This window comes from Pseudopodoces humilis, chromosome 21 (genome assembly GCF_049639895.1).
Source record: "Pseudopodoces humilis isolate 2021_Gansu_Grassland_sample_001 chromosome 21, ASM4963989v1, whole genome shotgun sequence".
NCBI lineage: Eukaryota > Metazoa > Chordata > Aves > Passeriformes > Paridae > Pseudopodoces > Pseudopodoces humilis.
The window spans coordinates 8,138,448-8,164,022 of record NC_142220.1 but is presented as its reverse complement, the minus strand read 5'-3'; the positions used below and the strand labels follow the sequence as shown (position 1 = coordinate 8,164,022).

The 25,575-nt window shown below is 51.3% G+C and overlaps 1 protein-coding gene across 2 annotated transcripts in view; it reads left to right on the top strand.

Moving 5' to 3' along the window:
- Positions 1-25,575, top strand: part of SEPTIN9 (septin 9) — a 136,752-nt gene that overhangs the window by 5,685 nt on the left and 105,492 nt on the right. Inside the window, exon 2 of one of the 2 annotated variants that reach the window (XM_088065446.1) lies at positions 18,789-18,845. The exons of the other annotated variant lie outside the window; for it this stretch is intronic. Within the exon in view, the coding sequence (XP_087921572.1) occupies positions 18,789-18,845 (57 nt within the window). The remainder of the gene's footprint in view (positions 1-18,788; positions 18,846-25,575) is intronic. 2 annotated transcript variants of the gene reach the window in all.

Genomic DNA, 25,575 nt, shown 5'->3' with positions numbered 1-25,575 from the left:
GCCAGATCGGGGGGTGTGGGGGGTTTGGTTGGGTGTTCTGCTGTTTCCAGGCTTGGTGGAGTGTGTGGGCAGGGGTAGAGCTTTGCTCCAGGTAGGAAAAACATCCCAACATCTGTTAGAAAACAGTTTGGAGAAGCGAGGAAATTCCGCATGTGGAGAAAGACAAATAACAAACCACAACACAATTTGCAGAACATAATGAAAGGTCTTGTGGGGCCCACTGGGGTGATTTCTGCTTCCCCAAAACACCCATCCTCTTCCCACCTGCAAGACCACCTGGTGGCCACCTGGGCTGAGCAGGGAGAAGCAGTGGCACGTGGAAGAGGGAGATGCTGACAGCGAGCCGGGTGCTTTGCTGAGGCCAAAGATGAGGGGCGTCCTGGGGTTTGCTGCACAAGGTGTGATCCAAATCCAAGGAAAGGTCTGTGGAAGAGGAGAGGGCTTTGTACTGGAGGGATTTGCGAGGATTTAACCTGTGGGACAGATGTGTGAGGCCAGAGAGCTCACAAAAAGCAGGCAGAGGTGACCTGCAGGGGACAGCTGTCCCTTGGGGTGACACAGCCAGTGTGTTTAACACCCCACCAGGGAGTTCCCCTTGCTGCCAGGTCCTGGCACCCTCAGGAAAAGTGGCTGTGCTTGTGCAGCTCCCAGTGGGATCCCAGGAGCAGTGCTGAGGTGGCAGAGGCAGCACAGGCACCGGTGACTCAGCCTGTTCCCACAGTGGCCTCAGTGACTGACTGGTGACAGGGACAGCCCAAGGCACCCTCCAAGGTCTGTGTTCCAGGGGGGGACTCACAGCTGCCTGGGAAGCTGCTTCCTGCTGTGTCACTGCTCAGGTGAGCCTGTCTCGGGGCTCAGAGGGATTCAGGTGTCTCTAAAGCAGGGATGGCATCCCTGGGGGATGGCACCAGAGCCTGGGAAAGGGAGGTGTTTGCCCGGTGCTGTGACACTGTGAGAACAGCTGGCTGTGCTGCGCAGGAACGGGGCTCCTTGGGAAGTTCTTGCCTGAGTTTCAACACTGATCACTGCACATTCTGAAGCACAATATCAGTTTTTTCCATGAGCTTCTCATTTCAGTGAGAAATCTGATGGCCAGAGCAAGTCACTGTCCCCTCCATTTCCCTCAAACACTCTGCTGCCTTCATTGCTCCCCAGTCAAGCAGATGGAAGTTAAACTGGAGGGATGATTGCAAGTTGGAACTAGCAGCCAAAGGGTTTTTTCCTTCCCTTTGTCCATGCCAGATGAGTATTATTTACAGGAAACACTTTGTACAGCTTCGAGATTTGTTTAGAGAAGGAGTGTAGGGGAGGAGACAGCTAAAGGCAGAATGGAAATTAAAAAGGTCACAGTAATGCTCAAGAAAATCCATAATTTCCTGGAGTGGGAGTGTTGCTATTCTGGGGACTGAGGGAACAGTGGAGCTTGGGCTCTGGCTCCCGGGGGAGAGCGTGCTGGGGATGAGCTGGCTCCATTTGGGATGAGCTTGGCCTCATGGGGCCCAGTCCAGAGCAGCTGCTGGGGACAGAGGGTCCCTGACACCGCCTTGTTCCCTCAGCTCATCCAGAGTCACGTCCCAAATGTGGTGCCCGTGCCAGGGAACCTCAGAACGCTCGGGAGCAGCCCCCAAGGGCACGCTGGCTTTGGTTATCCAGGGAAATGGGGATTGCCTACAGCTCTGTGTGGTGGGGAGAATAAACAAAGCAGCCAGGGTGAGATTCCCTCAGCCTCTGTGTGTGTGGGGTGACTCAGTGCTCTGGGTGCTGGGGCACGTATGGGGAGAGAACAGCACATCTTGGGGCAGGACAAGTCAGAGCTTGCACAGGACAGCTCAGAGAGGTGGCAGGGGGCTGGTGCAGGGACTCAGGGAGGCTGGAGGCTCTGTTTTGCCTGCAGGAAAGGCTGCAAATGTCACCCACCCTGGCTGGTGGGAGCCCCCAGCCTGCCCAGGTCTGTGATGGAGCCACCAGCACCCTAGAAAGGCTTTTCTCTCCACATTTTCAACTTCCATCATTCTCCCAAAATTACTTTTAATTAACTTTTAAACTTAAAAGCAAAATCTAGGTACATTTTAATGGGTAGGAATGAGGACGGAACATAATTCTTTGCCAGTGTGGAATTTAATTTGAAGCATTGAGGTTGATGATGTCGCCAGTCCAAGCCCAATTCTCCTCGTCCTCTTTGCTTTGGGGAAGGTTTTCAAGCTCACTGATTTTCAGTGTTCTGGTGGTAGAAGTCACATGTGCTGCAGTGTCCTTATCTGAGGTCAGTTGCTAGAAACTGAAATCCTTAAATCCGGACCTCTGTCGTGTGTTCTTGCAGCCCTCTCTGCCACATGAAGGGCTTTTTCCCCTCTGGTGTCCTGCCTTCACGTGCTTTAGAGCATGTTTTATAAAATCAGTTATACTGCTGAGAAAAGTGAGTTTGAATTGTGCCCAAACTATCCAAGAACCACCACGGGGTTCCAAGTGCTTGTTTTTTTTAATTTTTTTTTTTTTAGCAGGTAGAGCTATGACTCTCAGAGCTGTTGAGTATCTACAACCTGAAGGATTGCCATTACTGCAGCTAATTACCCTTTGACATTAATTTCCATTCAGCTCCATCTGCATCTGTGAATGCTTTCCCAAATTGCTGTTCTGACAAGTGAGATGCCCCAGTTGCGGAGCCCCACATCTGAGAGCTCGGGAAGGCTCTCGGTGCTGTGGCTTGTTGGGGATGTCATGGCTTGGGTGGTCTCCTCATCCTGCTTGGCAGCTGGAGCAAGAGGCTGTGAGTTATTTCCCGTGGTGGGTTTTTGTCAGATAAACCTCCCAGCAGTGATGTGAAACGCTCTGACAGCTGATTCCTGCAGTTAGCATCGGGAGCAGCAAGTTAATCTGGGCAAGGATGAGCTCAGCCCTGGAGAGCTTGATCCATCTGTGGAGGTTTCAGACCTTCCTCTGCTGTGCCTGGTCCTTCATGGGCCAGCCACTCTCCAGGAAGTCATCATCATGCATGGGTGTTTTAAAATACATCTCTTTTAAATTGCTTGTGGAGGGGAGGAGGGTGTCTGTGGCTGCGTTCTGTGTGTTTGGCTTTGTTTTTAGAGATCTTTGTGGGAAAAGCAAGAGGCCTGTGCTTGAGCCCTGATGGGGAGGGAATAGTGAAACAAGGTTTCATAATGTGTGTGAATTAATGTTCAGCTCTAACTGAGCCTTTCATCTCTGGGCCCTGAATACAAGTATGGGAATGGGTATGAGGCAGAAAAGCCTCCCATGTCGATGTGCTGGGTGCTGATTATTGCAGGGTTTTGCATTAAACCCCTTTATAGACTTCACCTCTTCCCTGGTGGATGATTTTTGGGCTGCTGCTGGCAGAGGTTGCAGCACAGGAGAAGGATCTGGAAGATTGGTACAGGGCACAGTCACACAGCTCCTGCTGAGCCAGGAGCAAACCCTCACCTTAGTCCTGGGTAAGAATAAGCAGTGTCCTTGTTGCTAGCCCTGTGGCAGGATTTCTGTGTCCTGGGCCCCTCCAAGAGATGGACAGGCTGCTCTGGGGAGGCACACAGGGCTGAGAAGTGTTTCCCACAGCTCAGGTGTACACAGGAGCATGGGTCAGTGGGTGGGAAAGGACAAAGGACTTGCACAGGACAGCCCAGGGAGGTGGCAGGGGGTTGTTGCAGGGACTCAAGGAGGCTGGAGGCTCTGTTTTGCCAGCAGGAATGGCTGCAGAAAGCATCACCCACCCTGGCTGGTGGGGAGCCCCTGGCCTGCCCAGGTCTGTCCAGAGATGTCCCTGGGCATCCACGAGCTGTGGCTTCCCTCCTCCCTCCTCCTCCCCTCCTCTGGCTGCCTGGGGGCTGCCCAAACAGGCTCTGCTTCCCCAGGGCTGTTCACGCTCTCCTGCTTCCCATCTGGACGTGACCTTGTTTGAAGTTCTGGGAGCACGGGGCTGCCGGGCTGGGTTTGTTTGCTCTTCCCTGTGAGCAAACACCCAGCACAGGCGGCACCTCCTTCCCTTCCGAGGGGCTCAGGGACCCCTGGCAAACCCTGGCTGGAGCACACAGCCTGCAGGAGCTCCAGCCCTGCTCGGGGCAGCGTGTGGGGCGTTCCCAGGAGGCTCCAGCCCCACAGAGAGGAGCTGGCTCAGTGCAAACAAACCCTTGGACCGGGACTGCTCTGCCTGCCACCTGCAGCCTCTCTGTCCCTGCTGGGACACATGGAGCAAGGCACAGCAGAAGGGGTTGGCAAAGGGAGCAGTGCTGATGGAAAGCATCTCCTGGTCTCCTTTTCACCGTTCTGACAGCCTGCTTCCCACCCTCACACTGCAGTCAGGTCCATCCCATGTTTACAGGCACCTGCCTGGAGCACCTGTCACCCTCAGCTACTCCTGCAGCTGGTGATGACACGGCCCACGTGGGATATGGATCTCTTATGGGAACCTCCCACAACCACTGCCTTGAGTCTGGTGTGTCAATGAGCCCTTTGTGCTGGTCCTTGCCTGGTCACACTGTGTCCTGTTTGAGTTTTTCACAGAATCTTAGGACGTGCTTAGTTTGGAATAACCCATCAGGATGGCCAAGTCCAACTCCTGGCCCTGCACAGGACACCCCAAGAGTCCCACCCTGTGCCCCAGAGCATTGTCCAAATGCTCCTTGAGCTCAGACAGGCTCAGTGCTGTGACCACCTCTCTGGGGAGCCTGTTCCAGCCACCCTCTGGGTGAAAAACTGCTCCTCATATCCAACCTAAACCTCCCCTGACTCAGCTCCAGCCTTTTCCTCGGGTCCTGTCACTGCTCACCAGAGTGAAGAGATCGGTACCTGCCCATGGTGCCCCTCATGAGGATGTTAAAGACCACAGTGAAGCATCCTCTCTGTCTCTTTGTTTGGTTGTCCTTTTCCAGAGTATTTGGATTAATTTGAATTCTAATCATCTCTTAACATTCCATCCTCTCTTGGGATCGCCGTTATCTTTAATAAACTCTCTTCCCATTTCTGGTGGTTAATGGATGGTGTATCCTCAGGTCAAAACACAGCTGGGAGGTCAGATTTTGGATTAAGAGCTGCCTTGACATAGCCCCTAAGAACACCCTGGAAGCACCCAAGCCCTGTTGCCTATAGATTATGGGCAAAATAGGACTATAAACCAAGTAGAGACCTCTGCTTTGGGGACTTAACAGCCTCCTCTGCTTTTCAAATCAGGTCATCATAATTTTTGCAAGATTGAGCACTGTTTCAGCTGCAGGGTTTTTTTTTAGTTTCACTTTCTCATGGAATAAACTGATGGTGACAGATGCCCAGGAGCCCTGGAGGCCTGTGCTTTGCAACTTAGGGAGTGAAGGGTGACAGTTCCCCTGGAGAGGGACATGGATGTCACCTTCTCATGGAGCAGGGGTGTTTGTGGCAGTGACCTTCTCTGTGCTTCTGTCACCTGGGCAGGGCCTGCAGAGGGGTTTTGGGCTCCTCCAGGGGATCCACTCTGTGGACAGTTGTGGCCTTTTGCGCAGGGAACAGAGGAATGTGCTGTCTCATTTGGGTTGTGTAGCCAGCCTGGGGCAGCATCACGTGCCCTGAGCCCTGCTCCTTGTCAGGTGACTGCAGAGGACCCAAGTGCTTCCCATTCTGGGTTCAGATATTGATGTTAATGAGGGAGCTAATGGCCTGTGTTACTGAGGACCTAGGCCTGGAAAACAAGGTGGAATTTAATTTTGCCTGAGTTGAGACATCTCAAAGCATCTCTGGATCAGAGCTGGTCCCTGCAGCCTTTCTCCAGCAGATGATTCACCCAATCTTCCCCCTCCATCTGGGGCTGGAGGTGACCCAGTGCTGCAGAGCCCAGCTCCTGCTGCCTGTGGCTTCTAAGAGCTGGTGGGGTGAGGAGTCAAACCCTCTGGAGATCTCAGGTTATGATCCCATCCCTCCCTCAGGCACTAAAGCAGGTGGCTGCCAGCTTTCAGCCAGTGACAAGCCTGTGGTGGCTGCTTGCTGTGGCAGCAGGTTCCAAAAGCAGTGGCAGCAGCATCCCCCCTGCAGCTGGGGCTGCTGCCCCTGAGCTGCTCAGGGCTGGCTGAGGAGCAGCTGGGTCATGCTAAGGACAGGCACTGTCACAAATCTGATGTCTCAAACATGGCAAATACATCCAGTCTGTACCAGTGAATGTTCTTCTCTGGCTCTGAGACTGCTCACAGAGAGGTGCTTCAGTGGAGAGGAAGAGGAGTGCCAACAGGAAGCTGGCTGAGACAACACAGAAACATTTTCTACGCATGATCTCAGCTTCTGGAGATAAGGCTGGAATTCTGACACCCCCCAGAGCATCCTGCCTTGGCCCCATGTCAGTCCTGCAGCCCTGGACAGGGGAGGGAGGTTCCTGCTTGGGTGATGCTCCTGCCAGGGGTACAAAAGGTAGGTTTGGGCTGGAGGGATGTGGCAGTGCCATGGATCCCCTCTGGACAAGAGGAGTTGGAGTGCCCAGGCTGCAGAAGGTGCTGTTTGTGGAAGGTCAGCTCATGTGGTGAACTCTGACCGTGGTGTCGAGGTCAGCAGAAGTGAACTGAGCCTCCAGACGGGGAAATACCTCTCAGGTCTGGCTGGCAGCAGGCTGTGCATGGCCCAGGACAGGTTTCTCACTGTGAGGTTCATTCCTTAGGGCACAAGGTGCCTGTTCAGGAGCTCCACGCTGTTGGGATCCCTGCTCGGCACAGCATGGGGGCTCGGCAGTGCTGGGGTCAGAGCACCAGGTTTGGGTCACTCAGGAGGGGCAGAAACTGCCTTTTTTGTGGCAGGGATTTGCACAGTGGAGGCTGAACATCTGGGTTGTGGGGGTGAGTGACTCGGGGGGGTTCTGGATGGAACCAGGGCTCTGTTACACGGAGCGTGCCATGTTCCATGGACAATGCTGCCTTTCACCACACCCACAGAATGGGCTTTGTGCCTCCTTGTGTGAGCCCTCTTTCTCTCTGTAAAGGCTTCCTCAGAGGCTGCAGGCACTGCTCCATGACTTGGCATGGTTTTCACCTGTGCCAGGAGTGATTTCACTCTGCCTTTTGCCAGGGCTGGGCTGTTTGGTGGTGCCAGGTGCTTTGCTTTTCCCTTGCTGGCAGCTGGAGAAACCCATTAGAAGAAGGAGTTGGGACCACTTAGAACCTGGAGAGGGGTGTGTGTAATCATGGAGTAGCATCAAGAGATGGTTTTTATATCTGGGCTTTATTTAAATGAACCCATTCCTAATTTTCTTGCTGCTCTGCTCTAGAGGTAGTTGTTGGAGGAGAGCACGGCTTGGAAGAAAGGGAGGTGCTGGGTCTAGAATTATTCTATTCATAGAACCAAAAAATGTTCTGAGATGGGACACACAAGGTTCATCAAGTCCAACTCCTGGCCCTGAACAGGAGAGCCCCAAAATCCCATTCTATGCCTGAGAGCTTTGTCCAAACACTTCTTGAACTCTGGCTGGGTTGAGGCTGTGACCACTGCCCTGGGGAGCCTGTTCACTGACTACCACCCTCTGGATGAAAAACCTTTCCCAGTATCCAGCCTAAGCCTTCCCTGGCACAGCTTTTTGCTGTTTCCTTGAGTCCTTTTGTTGGTCACCAGAGATAAAAGATCAGTTCCTGCCCCTTGTCCCTTACAAAGATTTTAAAGGACAACCCAATAGGATATTGGCACTTACATATTGATTCTACATCTTGTTTTTAAATGAACTTACTGCTTCTGTGCTGGGTATCTCTGATGGATTCCGGGGCACAGCATGGGCCATGGGGACTTGTGAGAACCTGGCCCTTCATTAAATGCCTTTAAATTTTTATAGAGAGAGTCTGGGAAGCAAAAGGGGAGCACACAAGAGATTTAATCTTGGAGATGACTGAGAGCTCTCCCATCTCCAAGTCAGAAAGACCAGCCCTGGTCTCAAAACCAGCTCCACGAGTGGCTTGAGTGTCTAAGTGCAGCATCTTGTAAGATCCAGATGGAATTATACTGCAGTTTGTACAGGCCCTTCTGCAAACTCCAGTGAAAGCTGATCTGCAGCATTAGGCACTCAAATATGTCCTAAGTTTGGCTCAAGTTCTCTTCCAGCTTCCCTGCTGCGGCCACTATTAAATATAATTGTAAGATACAAGGAAAAACACCAAAGAATGTTATTAGTTTATGAAACTGGGTTGCCTTGGCTACTTCTGAGGTAGAATTAATAGGAGAAAACCCTCAATTGCATGAGGCCAGGGCTTCATTGTGGTCTCGAATTGTAATTTCCCTTCTCCCCCGTTTAAGGACAGCGGACATTATCTCAGGAATCTATAGATAGTGTCTGAGTCATTCTTTAAAGTACAGCTAAGATGTAAAACCATTAAATAATATATCCCTGCAGCTCCTCTGACCAGGGGAAGTGTTTGACACCTCATTTTACAGGCAGGGAAGAGTATGTGGAGGAGGAAAATTACGTGCAGAGAGTCATGTTGGAGCCCTGATGGTGGCTGAGCAGTTCTGACTCCTCTGCTTGCAGCTGGCTTTGCCCCATGGCTGAGCTGCTCCTCCCTGCCCAGGGCAGGATCAGCCTCACAGGAGCAGAGAATCGGGATGTGGCTGGGCTTGGGGTCAAGGATAAATGTGCATGTGTGATGTCCCAGGGGAGAAAATGCCATTCTGAGCTCAGTTTTTTTGTGTGGGGCTCTGCAGGGAGCTGGCTGCTGAACCACAGCTCTGAGCTTGGGCTTTCTGACTTCCAGGCACCTCTGTGCAGTATCAGAGTACCCCAGGGGCTGTGCAGACTCATCAATGTGTGAGCTGTGTGTATGTGGTGCTGAGAGTGTGTCCAGCCTGCTGCTGCACTGGGGCTGCTCAGGGGGAAGGGCTCTGGTAGATTTTGCAGCCTGAAGGATATTTAGAATGTAAATATATATATCTATATTTGTGTGGGGAGAGAAGTCATTATCTGCTTGATCCTGATGCTCTTCCAAGGTTGCCTGTTCTTAATGGAGTGGCCAGACAGTTTGTGGAACTTGACCCTGAATATTCCTCTGAGTTTCTGGCTAGGAAGGGATTCAGTGGCCGTGGGCCCTTGGCTGCTCCTTTGCCTGGTGCTGGTGCCTTCACCCAGATGAAGTTACCTGGCTGCAGTGGAGCATCTCTCCCAGGGCAGAGGGAGGAAGAGAACATTTTCCAAGTCTGGAATGAGACTGGGACTCTCACCCAAGGAAAATCCCTGGCTGAGCTTTTCTCTTTGCAGCATCTGCGGGGTCAGACATTGCTGTCAAAGCCAAAGGCTGCCCTGTTTCTCCAGCTGATGGGGCTGGGTGTTCCAAGGTGTCCAGGTCTGCTCTGGGTGTTCTGCTTGCTCCAGGTCGTGGCACCCCTCTGACAGGGACCCTGCTGGGTCACCCCATGGGTCACCCAGGCTCAGGAGAGCCCTTCACCCCTGCCCTTTGTCATCTGCTGCCTTCAGCCACTGCGCTGCTGCCTCTCTGTTCTGGGCTCTTCCCCTTTGTACATCCCCACCCCTCTCTGGGAAAAATCAACATTTGCCTTGCAGGGCCTGGCAAACAGAAGGGGTCTGTATTCCATCCCGATGGCAGCCCCAGGCCTGCAGGGCTCCCATGATAAATCCAGTGGTGTTTGTTGCCAGGGGGACCCTCTGAAGCACAAGTTTTGGAGTTTTGTGTGTGTGTGAAACGAGCAGGGAAGCTGTGAGCAGTGACTGAGCAAAGGCTGGGGCTGAGAAAAAAAAATGTGATTGCATTAAGGTTATAAGAAGATGTCTAGAAATGGATTTAAAATCTAAGGATGACTTTTAAATTTTATTTTGTTTTAAATCTGAAGTACCACGTTGCTGCCTGGTGTGCTAGAGCTGTATGTAGTGCTGGAGCAGAGCAGAAAGGCAGATTTGGGAAGTTTGCACCAGGACTTCTCCTGAGTGGCCACAGCCAGAGCATTTCAGGCCTGTGGGAGTGGGGAGCAGAGCTGTGGGGTGGCTCAGGAGTATTTGATCCATATGGAAATACCACACTGGAGTTTTAAAATTCCTTTCCTCTCCTTTCAATCTGCCTGTGGTTTTCTCCAGCTAATCCATGGCCATTGCCAGATGAACCTGAGGAAGTGAGGTGCAGTTGTGAGGCTGGAAGCTGTAAATGTTGGGGGCTTTTGGAAGGTGAAGGATGAGTGGTGATTATTTATTTTCCTTTGTTTCCATAGTGCTCTGAGTGCTGAGCCTTGTCCACTTGGGCTCCTGGGGATTCTTACATTATTAATGTTAATTAACTAACATGTTTCTACCTTGCTGGAGCTCTTGTGGCAGCTGGTTAATATAAGAGTTTGGTTATTAATGTAGGAGTTGTTTCCTTCTTTGAGCAAGGCAGCAGCTTGGGTGGGCTCAGGTGCCTTCCCTCCTTCCCCTCTCTGCTGGGATGCTGCAGGTTCTGCAGGAACAAATGGCACCAGGTCCAAGCTGCTCTTGCCATGATTTTACAAGCCCTAAACCCCCTCATTCAGTGAAAATGCCACGAGGCACCTGTTCACTGAGTTCCAGTTCTTGGGTCCTGCTCCTCTCCCTTGGATTTTGGTAAGTAAGGAGGAGTGTGGTGAAGACAGGGAAAATCTAGAGGGACAAGACCTCTCTGGAAATCTGGTTAGCACAACAGTGGACTGCAGGGATTTTACACTTGACAGTGGTTACCAGCTCCATCCCCAACCTGCAGAGCTTCACAAGAGCAGTTTTCTATTCCCACATAAACCCTTTTCCCTCTTCTCCTGCTGCTAAGTAAGAGAATCCCCTAAGCCAGGAGAGCTGACAACAGGTACAAAAGGGCTGTTTTTGCAGTCCCTTCCCATTTGTGTGGACACTGGTGGTGTGAATATTCATCTGCAGGAGTCATCTGCTCTGGTGACGTGGCACCTTCGCCTCTGCCCGCCCGATTACTGGAACACTCCAACCAGAAGGATCACAGATGATGACTAACACACTTTTTTCACATGAAAAACTGCTTGTGCTAATTTATTTTTTTGGTGCTTTCATGATTGTCCAGCATATCTCTGAATGAGTATCAGCTGTGAGGAATTTGTGGTCAGTAAAGAGCAGATGATCACTAGGGGTGGTGAAACCATCTTGTTATTTCTATGAAGTGAATATCTGAGGACTGAGCTTACTCACCTCAGAATAAACTCATGGGGAAAAGGGAGAGTCTCTGTATTGTTTGAAGGCCATTTTAATTTCCAAAACACTTGAGATCACTCCAATGTTTTGGTCTTGACACTGAGATTGAATGTCTCCAAAAAGCCAAGACTTGGTTCAAGCATGAGCTTGAATCCACGTTGACCAGATCGAAGTGTGTGCTTTGATAGAAGTGTGGGTTTTGAGGGTCAGCCATGGCAGTTTTCTGGCCTTGAGCTTTATGGATGCAGCAATTAATTTCCTGAGAATTAGTGCAGTTTAATTTGAGTTAACAGTTTGAATCAAAGCCTAAATTTGAGCAAAGGTTAAAGTGCTGTGTCCCCTGTCCTCCTCTAGCACCATGTAGTCCTACCTAGCACAGCCCTTTGCTTCTGCAGACCTCTGCTGGCCTTGGGGAAGCCTTTCCAACACTGCAAAAATGGGGGTTTGAGTCTTGCTGCCTCTCATCATCAGCACAAGCCTTTGGAATATTGTTTTAGTGTTTGAAAGCTTTTGGCACCTGCTGAAGTAGAGTGTTGCGGTAGGAATAGATGCATCTTGCTAATGCCAGCTTTCCTGTGGTTTCCTTGAGGGTGATTTGAGTTCTAGACGTGAATTCATGGCTCCATGTGCTGGTGAGCGGGGTTCTGTGGCTCCAGCTCCCATGGGAGGGAAATTGGTGGTGTTTTAGGCTGCCTGTGCTCAGCCTTTGACCTGGACACAGCATCCAGGCTGTGCTGGGGAAGGCAGTGGAGCACTCCTGAGTCTGCAACCAGTGTCCCTTGGCCACAGCATCCCTCCATCCCTCCAGCATCCCTCCATCCCAGTATCATCCCTCCACCCCTCCAGCATCCCTCCACCCCTCCAGCATCCCTCCATCCCTGCAGCATCCCTCCATCCCAGTATCATCCCTCCACCCCACCAGCATCCCTCCACCCCTCCAGCATCCCTCCACCCCTCCAGCATCCCTCCATCCCAGCAGCATCCCTCCATCCTGGTGAAAGCTCAGTTTGCTGCCAGAGATATTTGATCCAGAATGAAACCATGCACTGGGGTTGAAGTTTTTTTATTTTTCTAGCTGTGCTCAGCTTCTTTGTAAAGAGTTCCTGTTACACAGAATCTGGAAAAGTGTCTTTTATTCTTCAGTGCATGTTTCTGATTAGTACTGGAAATGAACATGAATTTTTTTCCCTTTATTTTTTTAAACTGTATTCCTTTTGAGGTTAATGTTGCAAGTGGATTTCAAGCTAATGGAAGAGGAGCTGTAATTGTGTGGTTCACTGGACTCAGAGCAACAGAGATTCTTCTTCCTTTGCTGCTCTGCACACCGATGTCCCTCCCTTGCAGTCGCTGTGTCCCCTGTGTCCCCAGCTGTCTCCATGACACCCTGGGCAGGCTCTGCCTCCACAGGTGATGTCCTGTGTCAGCATTACAGCTGTGCAGCTCAGCCTCCAGCAGCTGGGGCCCTGGGGAAGCCACAGAGGCAGTGATTGTGCAGTGACTGTGCAGGGATTGTGCAGGGATTGTGCAGTGACTGTGCAGTGATTGTGCAGGGATTGTGCAGTGACTGTGCAGTGACTGCAGTGATTGTGCAGTGACTGTGCAGTGACTGTGCAGGGATTGTGCAGGGATTGTGCAGTGACTGTGCAGGGATTGTGCAGTGACTGTGCAGGGATTGTGCAGTGATTGTGCAGGGATTGTGCAGTGACTGTGCAGGGATTGTGCAGGGATTGTGCAGGGATTGTGCAGTGATTGTGCAGGGATTGTGCAGGGATTGTGCAGGGATTGTGCAGGGATTGTGCAGTGACTGTGCAGGGATTGTGCAGGGATTGTGCAGGGATTGTGCAGGGATTGTGCAGGGATTGTGCAGGGATTGTGCAGGGATTGTGCAGGGATTGTGCAGGGATTGTGCAGGGATTGTGCAGGGATTGTGCAGTGACTGTGCAGGGATTGTGCAGTGATTGTGCAGGGATTGTGCAGTGACTGTGCAGGGATTGTGCAGGGATTGTGCAGTGACTGTGCAGGGATTGTGCAGTGACTGTGCAGGGATTGTGCAGGGATTGTGCAGTGACTGTGCAGGGATTGTGCAGGGATTGTGCAGGGATTGTGCAGGGATTGTGCAGGGATTGTGCAGGGATTGTGCAGTGATTGTGCAGGGATTGTGCAGGGATTGTGCAGGGATTGTGCAGGGATTGTGCAGGGATTGTGCAGTGACTGTGCAGGGATTGTGCAGTGATTGTGCAGGGATTGTGCAGTGATTGTGCAGGGATTGTGCAGGGATTGTGCAGTGACTGTGCAGGGATTGTGCAGTGACTGTGCAGGGATTGTGCAGGGATTGTGCAGTGACTGTGCAGGGATTGTGCAGGGATTGTGCAGGGATTGTGCAGTGATTGTGCAGGGATTGTGCAGTGACTGTGCAGTGACTGTGCAGGGATTGTGCAGTGACTGTGCAGGGATTGTGCAGTGACTGTGCAGTGATTGTGCAGTGATTGTGCAGGGATTGTGCAGGGATTGTGCAGTGACTGTGCAGGGATTGTGCAGGGATTGTGCAGTGACTGTGCAGTGACTGTGCAGGGATTGTGCAGTGACTGTGCAGGGATTGTGCAGGGATTGTGCAGTGATTGTGCAGTGATTGTGCAGTGACTGTGCAGGGATTGTGCAGGGATTGTGCAGGGATTGTGCAGGGATTGTGCAGTGACTGTGCAGTGATTGTGCAGTGATTGTGCAGGGATTGTGCAGGGATTGTGCAGGGATTGTGCAGTGACTGTGCAGTGATTGTGCAGTGATTGTGCAGGGATTGTGCAGTGATTGTGCAGTGATTGTGCAGGGATTGTGCAGTGATTGTGCAGTGATTGTGCAGGGATTGTGCAGGGATTGTGCAGTGTGGCCCAACCCATGCCTGAATTTTCCTCTTGTTACCTGCTCCAGGCCTTGCTGCCTGTGAGGGGTTCTCTGGTCACTCTTTTTTATCCCTGGAGCTTTTAGAGCCTGTCTGGGTGAAGCAAGGGTGAAATGCAGCTGTCAGTGGAGGTAATTCGCCTGCCCACTCTCTGGATGTGACGTGAGAACAGCGAGAGACATTCCCCACCCTGAGTGGTCCTGGCAGAGTTGGACTTGCACAATGAACAAAGAGTGCAAAACCTCGTCCCAGCACTCTGCACTGGTACCTGAGCAGGGCAGTGACATCCTTGTGTCCTTTAAGTGCCCCTAGGGGACATCAGGAGGGCCTGAGGAGATGGCAGAGGGCAAGGTGGGGTGGAGGAGGTGGCGCTGGGGGTGTGCAGTGCACAGGCGCTGCAGGTCCTGCCCCGGGGGGGAGTCACCCCTGCCAGCCTTTGCTTTAAAAGCTGCTGGTGGTGTGAGGGGGCTGTGACCCCTCTGAAGGGTTGTTCTGCTGAGGAGCCCCCAGAACAGAACCATCCAGAGGTGGCTCTGTGATTTGGAGTGTGGATATGTCCAGAGCAGGAAGCTATCCCTGCATGGAGACATCTCCAGTGCTGTCTGGCCAGCCTGCTGAGCTGTGCTGGGTGAAGAAGGAAGCTGCTTTATCTGATCCCAGAGCCTGCAGTGAGGACATGTAACAGAAGCAAGGCTCACACTGGTGAGCTGGTGCCTCTCTGCTGACTCCAGCACAGTGAGGGATGGCTCCTGCTGGGTTTGGCCCATCCCTTTCCATCACCACCTTTGTTTGGCTTGGGTTCTTTTGTTTGTTTGTTTTTTGTTTTTACTGGACTGAGTAGAGTGTTCCTGAGCTGCATCCTCCATTGTTTGTCCTCACTGCGTGGTTTCTGCTGATAATGGGAATTGCTCACTTGTCCTTTTGGATTTTACATCATGTGAGTGTAGCAGCAGGGATGGCTTACTGTGAGGAGAAAATCAACCTCACGTGGGCTCTCTCTCTTCACTGCTACACGTACCCAGGTTTGGAGTGCCTCACCCAAAAACTGTGCTGTGTTTGGGACAATGGATGTTGTCAGTGACCAACAATTTGTATTGAAGTCAACAACATTGACTTCGTTGGAGATGAACATCTCTGACAATTCCCTGGTTAGCTCTAGGTTCAGATTCAGCCAGAAAAGTCACACTGGACATTTCTCCAGACGAGCTGGATTCCATCTCCCTGCTGCCCTGCCCTGTCTGCATCCCCTGCAGCAGGGTGAGGACCCAGAAGTTGCTCCCCTTTCCATGCTGAGATGCTTTACATCCATTGTGTTACATCAGCAGCTGCAAGAAGCACGAAACTGTAGAAAATTTGGTCCGGTATTGTCCGGAGGGAGCAGTTTAAATGTGAGCCTGGCACCGGCACGATCCTAGGGGCGATTCTGGGCTTTGCCAGTTGGGAAGGAGACCCCAGAGAAGTGCAGAGGGTTTGGGTTTCTGCTGCCTTTCTGCTGGGCCACATGGCCCCAGCCCGTGGATCTGGAGGGAATTAGTCATTGACTGTAAAATGTGAAAAAATTCTGCTCAGCCAGTGAGCCAAGGTGAGGCTGAGCTGGGCTTTGTCCTGCTGAGGCACATCCGCCGGGCTGAGCGAGCCACTCCTGCACTGAGTGGTTTTTAACTGCTGGACTCTTTCGTTCCGAATTCCTTCTGATGGGAACGAGGGGAAGAATTCCCAATTTCAGCTAAATAAAGCACATTGCTCTGTGCTTCTCAGTCCAGTGTGCTGCGGTGCATTTCCAGCGTGGCTTCGGGGTGTTTCAGCGGCGCTGAGAGGGATGGCTCACAGACACCGTGTCTGTGCTGGAAATGGTTGATTTTCATTTCACAGCTCAAACGTGGGGCTCAAACTGCTGCTCCCAGGCTATAAACAGAGGTAACCCCAGAACACGCTCAGCAGCTGATGCTCTCTGCCCCTGCCCCCTCTGCCGTCTTCCTGGCAGTGTGTTCACAGCAGCATATTTTTAGCTGTTGCTTTCTCGTTATTTATTTTATTTTTTGCCAGACCTTCTCTCCCTGCCTTGCCAGGCTGCCAGCTTTCCCTGCTGTTTATCTGCTTTCCAGGACTGTGTCTGGATCCTCCCTCTGTGGAGGGGCAGTGGGGCATCACAGACAGCAAGCTTGGCTGGGACTCTGCAGCTCTCCCTCCTCTTTCCAGATTTTCTGTTAAGGTATTGAGCTGCCCGGATGAATTCCGTGTTTGCTCCTCATTTTCCCTTTGTCTGAGAGGGGATGAACAGCACTATTATATATTATTAATGTTGTTAACAGGCAGTGAAGCAACAGCTGTCAGAAAAACCTCCCCTAATGCTGCCTCCAGTCAACTCAGCTTTGCAGAAAGGGTGTGAATGGTAATTCCAGCTCCCCAGAGAAAACCTGGGAGACAGGGCACACAAATCCTCAGGAAGGCTTGCATAAAAGGCACAGGCTCAGCCAGGGCATGGATGCTGATGGCTGTGCTGGGTGCTCCAAGTGCTGTGTGTGTTTTTCCACTGCAGTTGCTGAAGGGAATAAAGCCTATTTCCTATATGTGATCCTGCCCAAGCTTGTAAGCTCCTCGTTCAGCTTCCGTCCTGCCCTGCCGCAGACTGAATGAAGGCTTTGAACATGAAAGGCTGTTTTAACCAGCTCAGCATGGCTGTACATCTGCATTCCTCAGCCTGCCACCCATCAGGGATGGTTTTCTCTGGTTTTTGGAGCGATTCTGGAAGCTGGGTTTCAACACTGCACCTTGCCTGTGCACAGGGAACTCGGAGGTGTTGTGTCTCTGCAGGGACCAGAGCTGGGATGTGACTGCTCTTGCAGCCTGGCTCAAGAAGAGCTGGTTAAAAATCTGTTCAGCAGAGGAAATGCAGCTTTTCGTTCTTGCTAGCATCCAAAGGAGCAGCAGGCATTTAGAGAGGAGACAAGAATTAAGGAAAATATTCAGACTCTGGGTTTAATCGCAAAAATATGTTTAAAATTGAAAATGCTGGTTCTAATGCACAAGTTCCCAGAAGCTTCCTGCTGTCAGGGATGGCAAGTGAGGCTGGGTGCTGCTCTGCTCCAGTGCAGGGGAAGCTCTGGAGCAGCCAGCCTGGTTCATGTGTGTGGCTGGACAGTCCTGGCTCGAGTTTTGGCTCTCTGGGGGCAGAGCTGAGCTGGGGGGACAGCTCTGGGTGGTGCTGCCCATGGGTTCTCCCTGGGTCACCCTTTCCCAGGACCAGCCCTGTGGTTCAACCACATCACATTGTAGGCACAGAGGCTTTTTATGTCAGAAAGGGAAAGGGAGAGAGCAAACACACATGTGCATACATATATATATATATGTGTGTAAAAATATATATACACAAGCAGGGCTCTGAGCATGAAACGCTTTTTCCATGTCCAGCTGCCAGGCAGCTCTTGTCCCTTCCCTCTCTCTATCCCAGGCCTTACTGGTATGAAAGTTTTCCTCCCTTTTTTCTATATAAATATATCTATTTCTTTTTGAATTTATTTTTTTCTCCTTCTATGATGCACTCTTCTAGCTGACAAGGTTTTGTAAGGTTGTGACTCTGTTACAAATCACAGTTTAGACCTGTTCTGCCTCTTACATTGATGCTCTTTTAATCCCTTTGCTTCCTGTCCAATAGATCTGGTGGATGGTGAGAAGATGGTTTAAATAATAGAATTTAATTACATCACCACTCTCAAATCCTGGGGGCAGGGTTTGGAATGAGCTGAGAAGCTCCTGTGACTCGGCAGGAGCCTGAGATGATGGACACTGTCCTGGAACTGGTGTCCATCCTGGACACCATCCTGCTCCTCCAGCAGGATCCCCGAGGCTGGGGAGCTGCCAGACCCTCTGGGAATGTCATAGCAGGACGTGATAACATTTGGGGGGATTCCAGGGTATGGCATCCCACCTGAGGTGGTTCACTGCATTTATTGTGGCCACTTTTATTGAGGTGAAAAGCCAGGAACTGAGGCACAAATCCATGTACATTTTCACATGGCTGTGTTTTAACTAAACGGGAATTCTGGGGATTTTAAGGAGAATTCAGGTTCTTGCTGAGTGGGAAGCGAGTGCTGTGGCAATCAGCATTTTACAAACAGGCAGCTGGGATGGCAGAGGAATTAAAGAAGCTGATGATGGATTAGAAATGTTGTTGTAGTCAGCAGGTGCCACTGGTTTGCTGGGAGTCTGGGAGGCAGCAGGCACCTGGGAATTCCTGAGGACTCTGAAATGGGTGTGGAAGGGGAGGTGCACCCCCTGTTCCACTGCTCTGACCCCACAGCAGGGCTCCCACACATGATGTGCTCCCAGCATGGGGGTGTAATCCATCCAGAGAGGAGTCTGTGAGTGCAGGACTCGTGCAAATCCTTAAATTCCCGTGCTCTCCTCTCCCAGCAAGGAAGTCTGTCTCAGGAAGTGCTGCACTTCTCTCTAGGATAAAATATCCTGGAGCAAGAGGTGAATGTCCCACATAATGATTCCTAAAGTCCCCTCTGGTGCCCCTGGAAACCATAAGTACATTTGTGGGTTTGGTGTGTTCGAATAATAATGTTTGACATCTTCAGGGAAAGGTGGAGGTCTCTCCTCAGGTGTTTTTTGGTTAAAATAACGTGTAACTCTCCCTGGATCCGAGAGGTGATTGTACAAAGCAGATTCCTGACAGAACTGTGCCTTGCCTGATGTAGAGTGATAGCAGGGAGGGAACTCCACACACCATATTCACATGGATTCCTTACTCCAACCTTCTTCTTGCTGTAGGAATCACCCGGACCTCCAGTGGGAGACTTCGGAGGCTCAGTGACCAGACAAGTCCAAGTAAGTGTGGGAATTTCTCTCTCTGAAACCTCCTCATGCAGTTTAAAAGAAAAAAAAAAAGGGAAAAACAGAGGGAATGCAGGAGGTGACAGTCAGAAATCACATATTCTGCCATGGTTTGGAAGGCAAACTGCTGCTGATAAATGCAGAGCTCTCTATGCTGGAGAAAGAAAGCAGTATGTGTGAAAAACAGAGTGAGGTATATATATTTAAAAGCCCCAACAAACTATGAAAAGAGAGAGAATATAAAATATTCCTTACTGTATAATGGGTCCAGAGACAATAATTAGCAAGCTCAAACCCAATTTAACACAAGGCAACAGAAAGCAGGAGAGGCCTGTGGTTGAAATCCCCTTTAGTCATTAGTAGCTCTTTTGGACTCTCTTTAGCTATTATTTTTTATTGGATGTGCAGATTTATGGATTATAAGTGCTTGTGGCTAAATTTACAGCCCTAATTGCAGCTTAATGTTTTGGGAGCTGCTTCTGATTCAGAAGGGAGGGTTTGTTTTTCTTGCAAAAGGTGTTTCCCAGCCTCAGGAAAGCAGTAGCAGGATTCTCAGTGCTTGTGAGTACCTGGGGCTGTGTGCCCTGTTTATCTGTGTGTGACACGAGCTGGGGCTGCCCAGGGACTGTCTGCAAGTGAAAAATGTCACTGTTCTCATCTAAAATACACCAAGGGAAACTGAGGCATCCCAGATCTGGGCTTTTCCTTCTGGTAGCCTCTTTTGCTGGCAGTGTTAGCCCCTCTGACGAGCCTGTGCTGCTCCCTGGTTCCAAGTCCTGTGGGAAGCAGTGGGTCTCCATGCCGAGGTGCTTTGGACATCCCAGACATTGCTCTTCATTAGCAGGTGCTTTGTTGCCACTGAAATCTTCCTTTGTGTTTCCTTCTCTGATGTCACAGAATCTTAGAATGGATTGGGCTGGAAGGGACCTTAAAGATCCTCTAATTCTAGCCTGGATGGAATTAGAAATTCTGGTCTAGAAACCTTCCCCTGACTATTGCTGCCTCCTTTTCTCTGCTGCCTCCTTTTCTCTGCTGCCTGTGCCCCCCAAACCCCACTCACTTCAGCACCCAGCTCTGACCACACTTAGCTCTTATCCCCTCCTGTCCCCTTGGTCTCTCTGTCACTCAGTTGCTCCCTCCGGGCTCGATTTGCTGTTTCAATCCATCTTCTCATCCCTCATATCCTGCCTCAGCTCCCAGATGGACTTATCAAAACAGCTCTTTTCAGCTTTTCCCTCGGCGTGGGTGGCAGCAGAAATCCACCCTGGGGGTGCCTTCCTGGAGCAGTGGCTTCAGTGCTGTGCTGGCAGCAGCCAGCAGCACGTGTGGGACGGGGAATGGTCACGGCTGGCTGCTTGAACATTCCCTGGAGCACCCTGGGAGCTGGGGCTGTGCCTGCCTGACCCTCGCTAGCTCTGCTCAGCACCACAGGGACAGCTACTTGTGGCACAGGTGAGGGTGCCGAGGGCTGGCTCGCTGTGACACCGTCCTGCTGCTGCCATCCGGAGCTCCACAGCCTTGCACCATCAGTGGGAGGATGGAATTCTGCTCAGAGTAGGCCACTGCAGCCCAAACTGATGTCAAGGGGCAGCGAAGATGCATTGAGTGATAATTACTGGGGAGCCTTGGTGTTGTGTGGGTGTTAAAGCTTCAGGGCAGCAAGAGGCCAGGAGGACTCAGCTGAATTTTAGAGCTGATGCTTCAGAACTCGGCCACCAGCGCAGAGCTGGCAGTTTGGAGCTGAAGTGTGTGTTTATCTTGTGCATATGCACAAACAAAGCTGCTGCCTCAGCCCTGGCACCGCCTGCTCTCATGTACAGACATCCGAGGACAGAAGGGGGAATTGGTGCAGCTCCAAAGGGAACTGGGGTGTAGGGAATCCACACTGACAGACACAGCACATTTGTTCAAGCTTGTTTTCCTTAGACTCTAATTATATACTTTTCCACTTTTCTGGTGAGAGACCTTGTAAATTTTATTATTTTTTTTTTTCAAGTTAAAAAATCAAATGTACAGTTCAGTCCTTCGGTTTACATTGCAGTAAATATTTATGACTCCATATAACTGCAGCTCAATTTCCCCTTGTTTCAGGTCCAAATTTTCCCCTCTGCACATCTGGCCTTGCACCCAGAAGCTTTTTATTCCTGTAGAAGATAAATTGGGGTTGGGATGACTGAGCAGTGGTTGCAAGTGAGGCGTTGCAGAAGGGGCTCGGTTGCTTTGGGCTCTTTGCCACCCTAAACAAAGAAAGGGGTGACGTTCATTTCCACAGCCATCAACTCCTGGGATGCAGAGAGCTCCACAGGCACCCACACATTGCCTTGGGGTGTGCAGTGAGGGTAGGAACCTGCAGAAGTGATGCTGACCTCTTTTGGAAGCTCCACTCAAACGTTCCTGTCCCTCTGCACGTGGCGGTGCGGCACCAGCACCTGGCAGTGCTGGCTGAGCACAGCTCCAGGGCTGGGGGGCTGCTTTTGTTCAAACCTGCTGTGTAGCCCTAGGTAAGCCCCTGGGGTGGGATTCACAAGTCCCTCTCCAGCTCTCCTGGAGCCTGTTCAGGCCCTGGAAGAGGCTCTGAGGTCTCCCTGGAGCCTTCTCCAGGTCACCCCCAGCTCTCCCAGCCCTTGGAGCATCTCTGTGGCCTCCTCTGGACTCTCTCCAGCACTTCACATCCTTCTTGTGTTGATGGCTCCAGAGCTGCAGGAAGGGTCTCAGGAGAGTGGAATAGAGGGGCATAATCCCCTCCCTTGACCTGCTGCTCACAATTCTCAGCCTGCAGCCCAGGACACGTTTGGTTTCTGGGCCAGCAGTGCGCCTTGCTGGGTTTTATGGAGCTCTCATCAACCAACACCCCCAATCCCCACGAGGAATAGTCTTGATCCCTTCTCTGCCCAGCCTGTGCTTGGGATTGCCCTGACCCAGGTGCAGGACACTGCCCTTGGCCCTGTTGAACTTCCTGAGGGTCACATGAGCCCTTCCAGCCTGTCCAGGTCCCTCTGGATCGTGTCCCATCCCTCCTGCACGAGTTAGGAACAGCGTGACAGAAAAGTTACTCCCACTTCGTTTTCCTACAACTGTACCTGATGAATTTGAAGCAGAGAAATATTTGCTGACATTTGCCATGTGGAGCAGTGGTGTGTTCACAGCTCAGCCAGAAAACAGCCCAGAGCAGTTGGAGTGGAAGGAACCGAGACCGTGTTCCTCTCGGGCAGCCAGCTGTGCTCTGTACTTTGATTTGTTTCCAGCCTACAACTCAGTTTTTGCTAAAGAGGAAGGAAGTTCCCTGGCAAGGGTAACACAAGGAGAGGGTCCATGAAAAGGTGGAGTTTACTGCTTTAGCTAAAACAGATTTTCCCTATGTAGGTGAACGCAGCGGGGACGGTGCCTTCCAGCTGTGTTTGGGCAGTGCTGCTCTGGCCCTGTGCTATTCGTGGCTCAGGTGCTTTGTTCACGAGAGCTCCCAAAGGGGTGGGAGGGGAGCAGGTGCCTCAGCTTTCCTGTTTCAGCCTTTGTGTGGCCGTGAGGCTGCCTGGAGCAGGGGCAGCCTGCCAGGGCCAGGGCAGGCAGGGCTTTTCCATCCAAAAAGCGAGAGCACAGCTTCTGCCTCGTCAGCAGCTGGCTGAGGATCAGCCACAACTTGTCTCGGTGCTTTTTGGAAGTGCAGGGCATAATTTGGAGAGGCAGGAAGTGAAGGCCAGCTCTCTGGGTTGTGTTAGAAAGGGGCACTCAACGGGACCTTTGCTGGGACAGCTTGTCCTGTACTGTCCAAATAATTCTTCTGGGGAGAAAGTGGAGGGGAATTTCCCTTCCAGATATTGTTTGCACCAGCTCAAGCCCCTTGTTCACCCATCATGTTGATGGTGGAAGCTGGGCCAGAAGCCACAGTGGGTGGACCAGTGCGGGGTGGGGATGCAGGGGAAGTGAGGTGGTTCAAAGGTGCAGATTGAGGTTTGAGCCTGTGTGCTTCTGCTCAGGGCATGAGCACCCCACTGTCACTGCACTGCCACACTGTCCAGGGCATCCAGGAGGTCTCTGGTACCTGGGACTAACAAAAATAAAAATATTATAGTCTTACTTGAAAATTTCCACAAGACTGGCACAGATAATTCTTGTCTTATTTGGTTTTTCCCTGATCAAGCTTTGCATTTTCCCTTTAATAGTTATGGATGTTCCTATTTCATAGCTTGGGAAAACAGAGCAGCAGAGAACCTGAAGGCTGTACCTTGAGTCCAGGGATCCTTCCCCATGGGCACTGGAATGGAAAGATGTGAGGCCAGGTGGGTGGAAGAGCAGAACACACATAGCTGTGGGCATGGTTTAAATTGGCACCATCGCTTCAGCAGGGTTCACTAATTTGCATTGCTCAAAATTCATGACAACAGATCTTGCTCTTTCCATCTCTTGACTTAATCCCTTGCCCTGAGGACCATCTCCTCCCTTTGTGCCTGGAGTCTGTGAGAGGACAAGTGTAGAAAGTGGTTTCTGTGAGGCTGTGGGTTAACCAGAACAGTGGAGATAAACAAGAGGGATGTCAGGAGCCGGGGGCTCCCCACTGGAGCGTGCATGATGCCTGTTACATAAGCAAATTCAGAGTGCTATAAAAACCATTAGGTGTGTGAGGGGTTTTTCCTCAGGGGAGTGCTGCCAGAACTGTCACACATCTGCAGCTCAGACGTGGGCACTGCCTCTCACAGCACAGCCCTCCGTGTGTCAGTGTGGCATCCGAGCAAACTGAGCTCAGGAACCTCCTGGATGTCGAGTCTGAGACACAGAGTGAGTGCCCTTGGCTCTGATAGCTGGCTCTGACATCCAGGAGAACACTGAATTTCATAGAACATGAGATTTATGGGCGTGTTTTCGTGGTGTTCCATGAAAACAACTGTTAAAGTTAGATAGAAAAGCTAAAAGTGTGAGTGTGTAGATTAGAGAGTTTTCTTAGGTCACTGGGTGAAAAAGTTAGAGTTTAGAGTATAAACTAGTTTAGAGAGCAGAAGACAAGATGGAGGGTTTAGAATGTTGTCTCTTTTCCTTCTTCTTTCTTCTTAATTTTCTTCTTCTAGGGGTTTTTGGGTAGTAACAGGTGATTTGATAGAGAATGCCACAATGTAGCACACAGGTCATTGGGTCATTAAGAAAAATAATATACGTGTCTATTGTTAATTGGATAAAAATAGATATAAAGATGAAACAGCCACGTGGTTCAGGGCCATTTTATGCCATCAGAGCCAAAGTGAGCCAAAAGGGCAGGATGAACTGAACTTGAGCAAAAAGTCTGGAAAAGTCTGCCAAGTCTTTGATAACATCCTAATAAACACGAGAAACAACATCCTAACGAGCTTTGGAGTTTTCTTCCTGACCCAGAGAACTGAGATCAATGGAACTCTCCATGAGGGAGTATTCCAGAGGAGCTCAGCTCAGAAGAGACTGAGAAATCCAGGAGTGAGGAGAAGTGCAGAAGAAGTAGAGAAGCAGAATCAGAAAAACAGATAAAGAAGTTACACTGGAAACCTTGGTCCAGCCCTTCAGCTTGTCCTGCATCTGTCTGGAGCTTCCTGCTGACATCCTGGGATGCAGGCTGGGAGTGCAGCTCCGGGTCCAGCTGGAAGCTGGGGGGATGCACAGTGTGCACTGTGATGTCAGCACCTCTTTGCTGGGCGGTGAAACGTCCTCAAGCTGCACCAGGGCTGGTTTAGATTAACCACCAGGAAAAGTTTCTTCACTGGGAAGGTGGTCTGGCACTGGAACAGGCTGCCCAGGGAAATGTGGAATTACCATCCCTGGAGATGTTCAGAAGTTGTGTGGGTGTGGCACTCGAGGACAGGGTTTGATGGTGAACACAGCGGTGCTGGGCTGATGGTCGGACTCAATGAACTCCTGGAGTTCTTTTCCAACCCTAATTCTGCTGTGGTTCTGTGCTTGTAGCACAGAGGCGCTTTTCACTGCAGTGCAGCAGCTGAGGGGTTAACTGGAGCCTGTGGTTGCAGCCTCATGGCTCTGGATGTGTCCTTAGATGAGGTCATAGGAATTTCTTCGGGCAGCCTCTGTTCCCCTTTGTTCCAGGCACCAAACCGGTCACCCCAGCTGTGCAGCTCTCCTGCCACAGTGTCCCCAGGCACCACCCGCTGCCCTCGGGCTCCCTGGTGACAAACCCCGGCTTGGCACGTGTCCCTTCATCACACATGGCCTTTCTCCCCTCCAGGACAGAGCAGCAGAGGTCACCAGGCAGCCCGGGGAGTCCCCTCTGCAGGCACGGCTCTCCAGGTGACCCCAGCTCTGGGCAGCAAGGAGTTAAAGCTGTAAGGCTGCTCCCAGCTCAGGTGTGCGATTCCTGCAGGGACACACACAGGGCACTTGTGTAATGCTGGCACGTGGACTCTGAGCTGCCTGGCACGGTCCCGTGGCTGCCAGCAGAGCTGGGTGTTCCTCACAGGGAGGGAGGGCACAGCTGAGAAAGCCCAGGCTGGTGCTGGGTGCCCTGGGCGAGGGGATGTGCTGGGGGCTGGCTGCTCCTGCTGGTCCCTCAGAACACCTCTGGGCCATCTCCAGCCTCAGGTGTGGTCTCAGTGAGGCCCCAAACGCTGCTGAACCCTGCAAGTGAGGAGGTGGATCTCGATGCTTTCCCACAGCATTTGACTCTGTGTGAGGAAAACAGAGACAGTAAAATATAAATCATTAGTTCAGGGATTTAATGTTCTGTAATGTTTGGGGGCTTCAGCTACTGAGT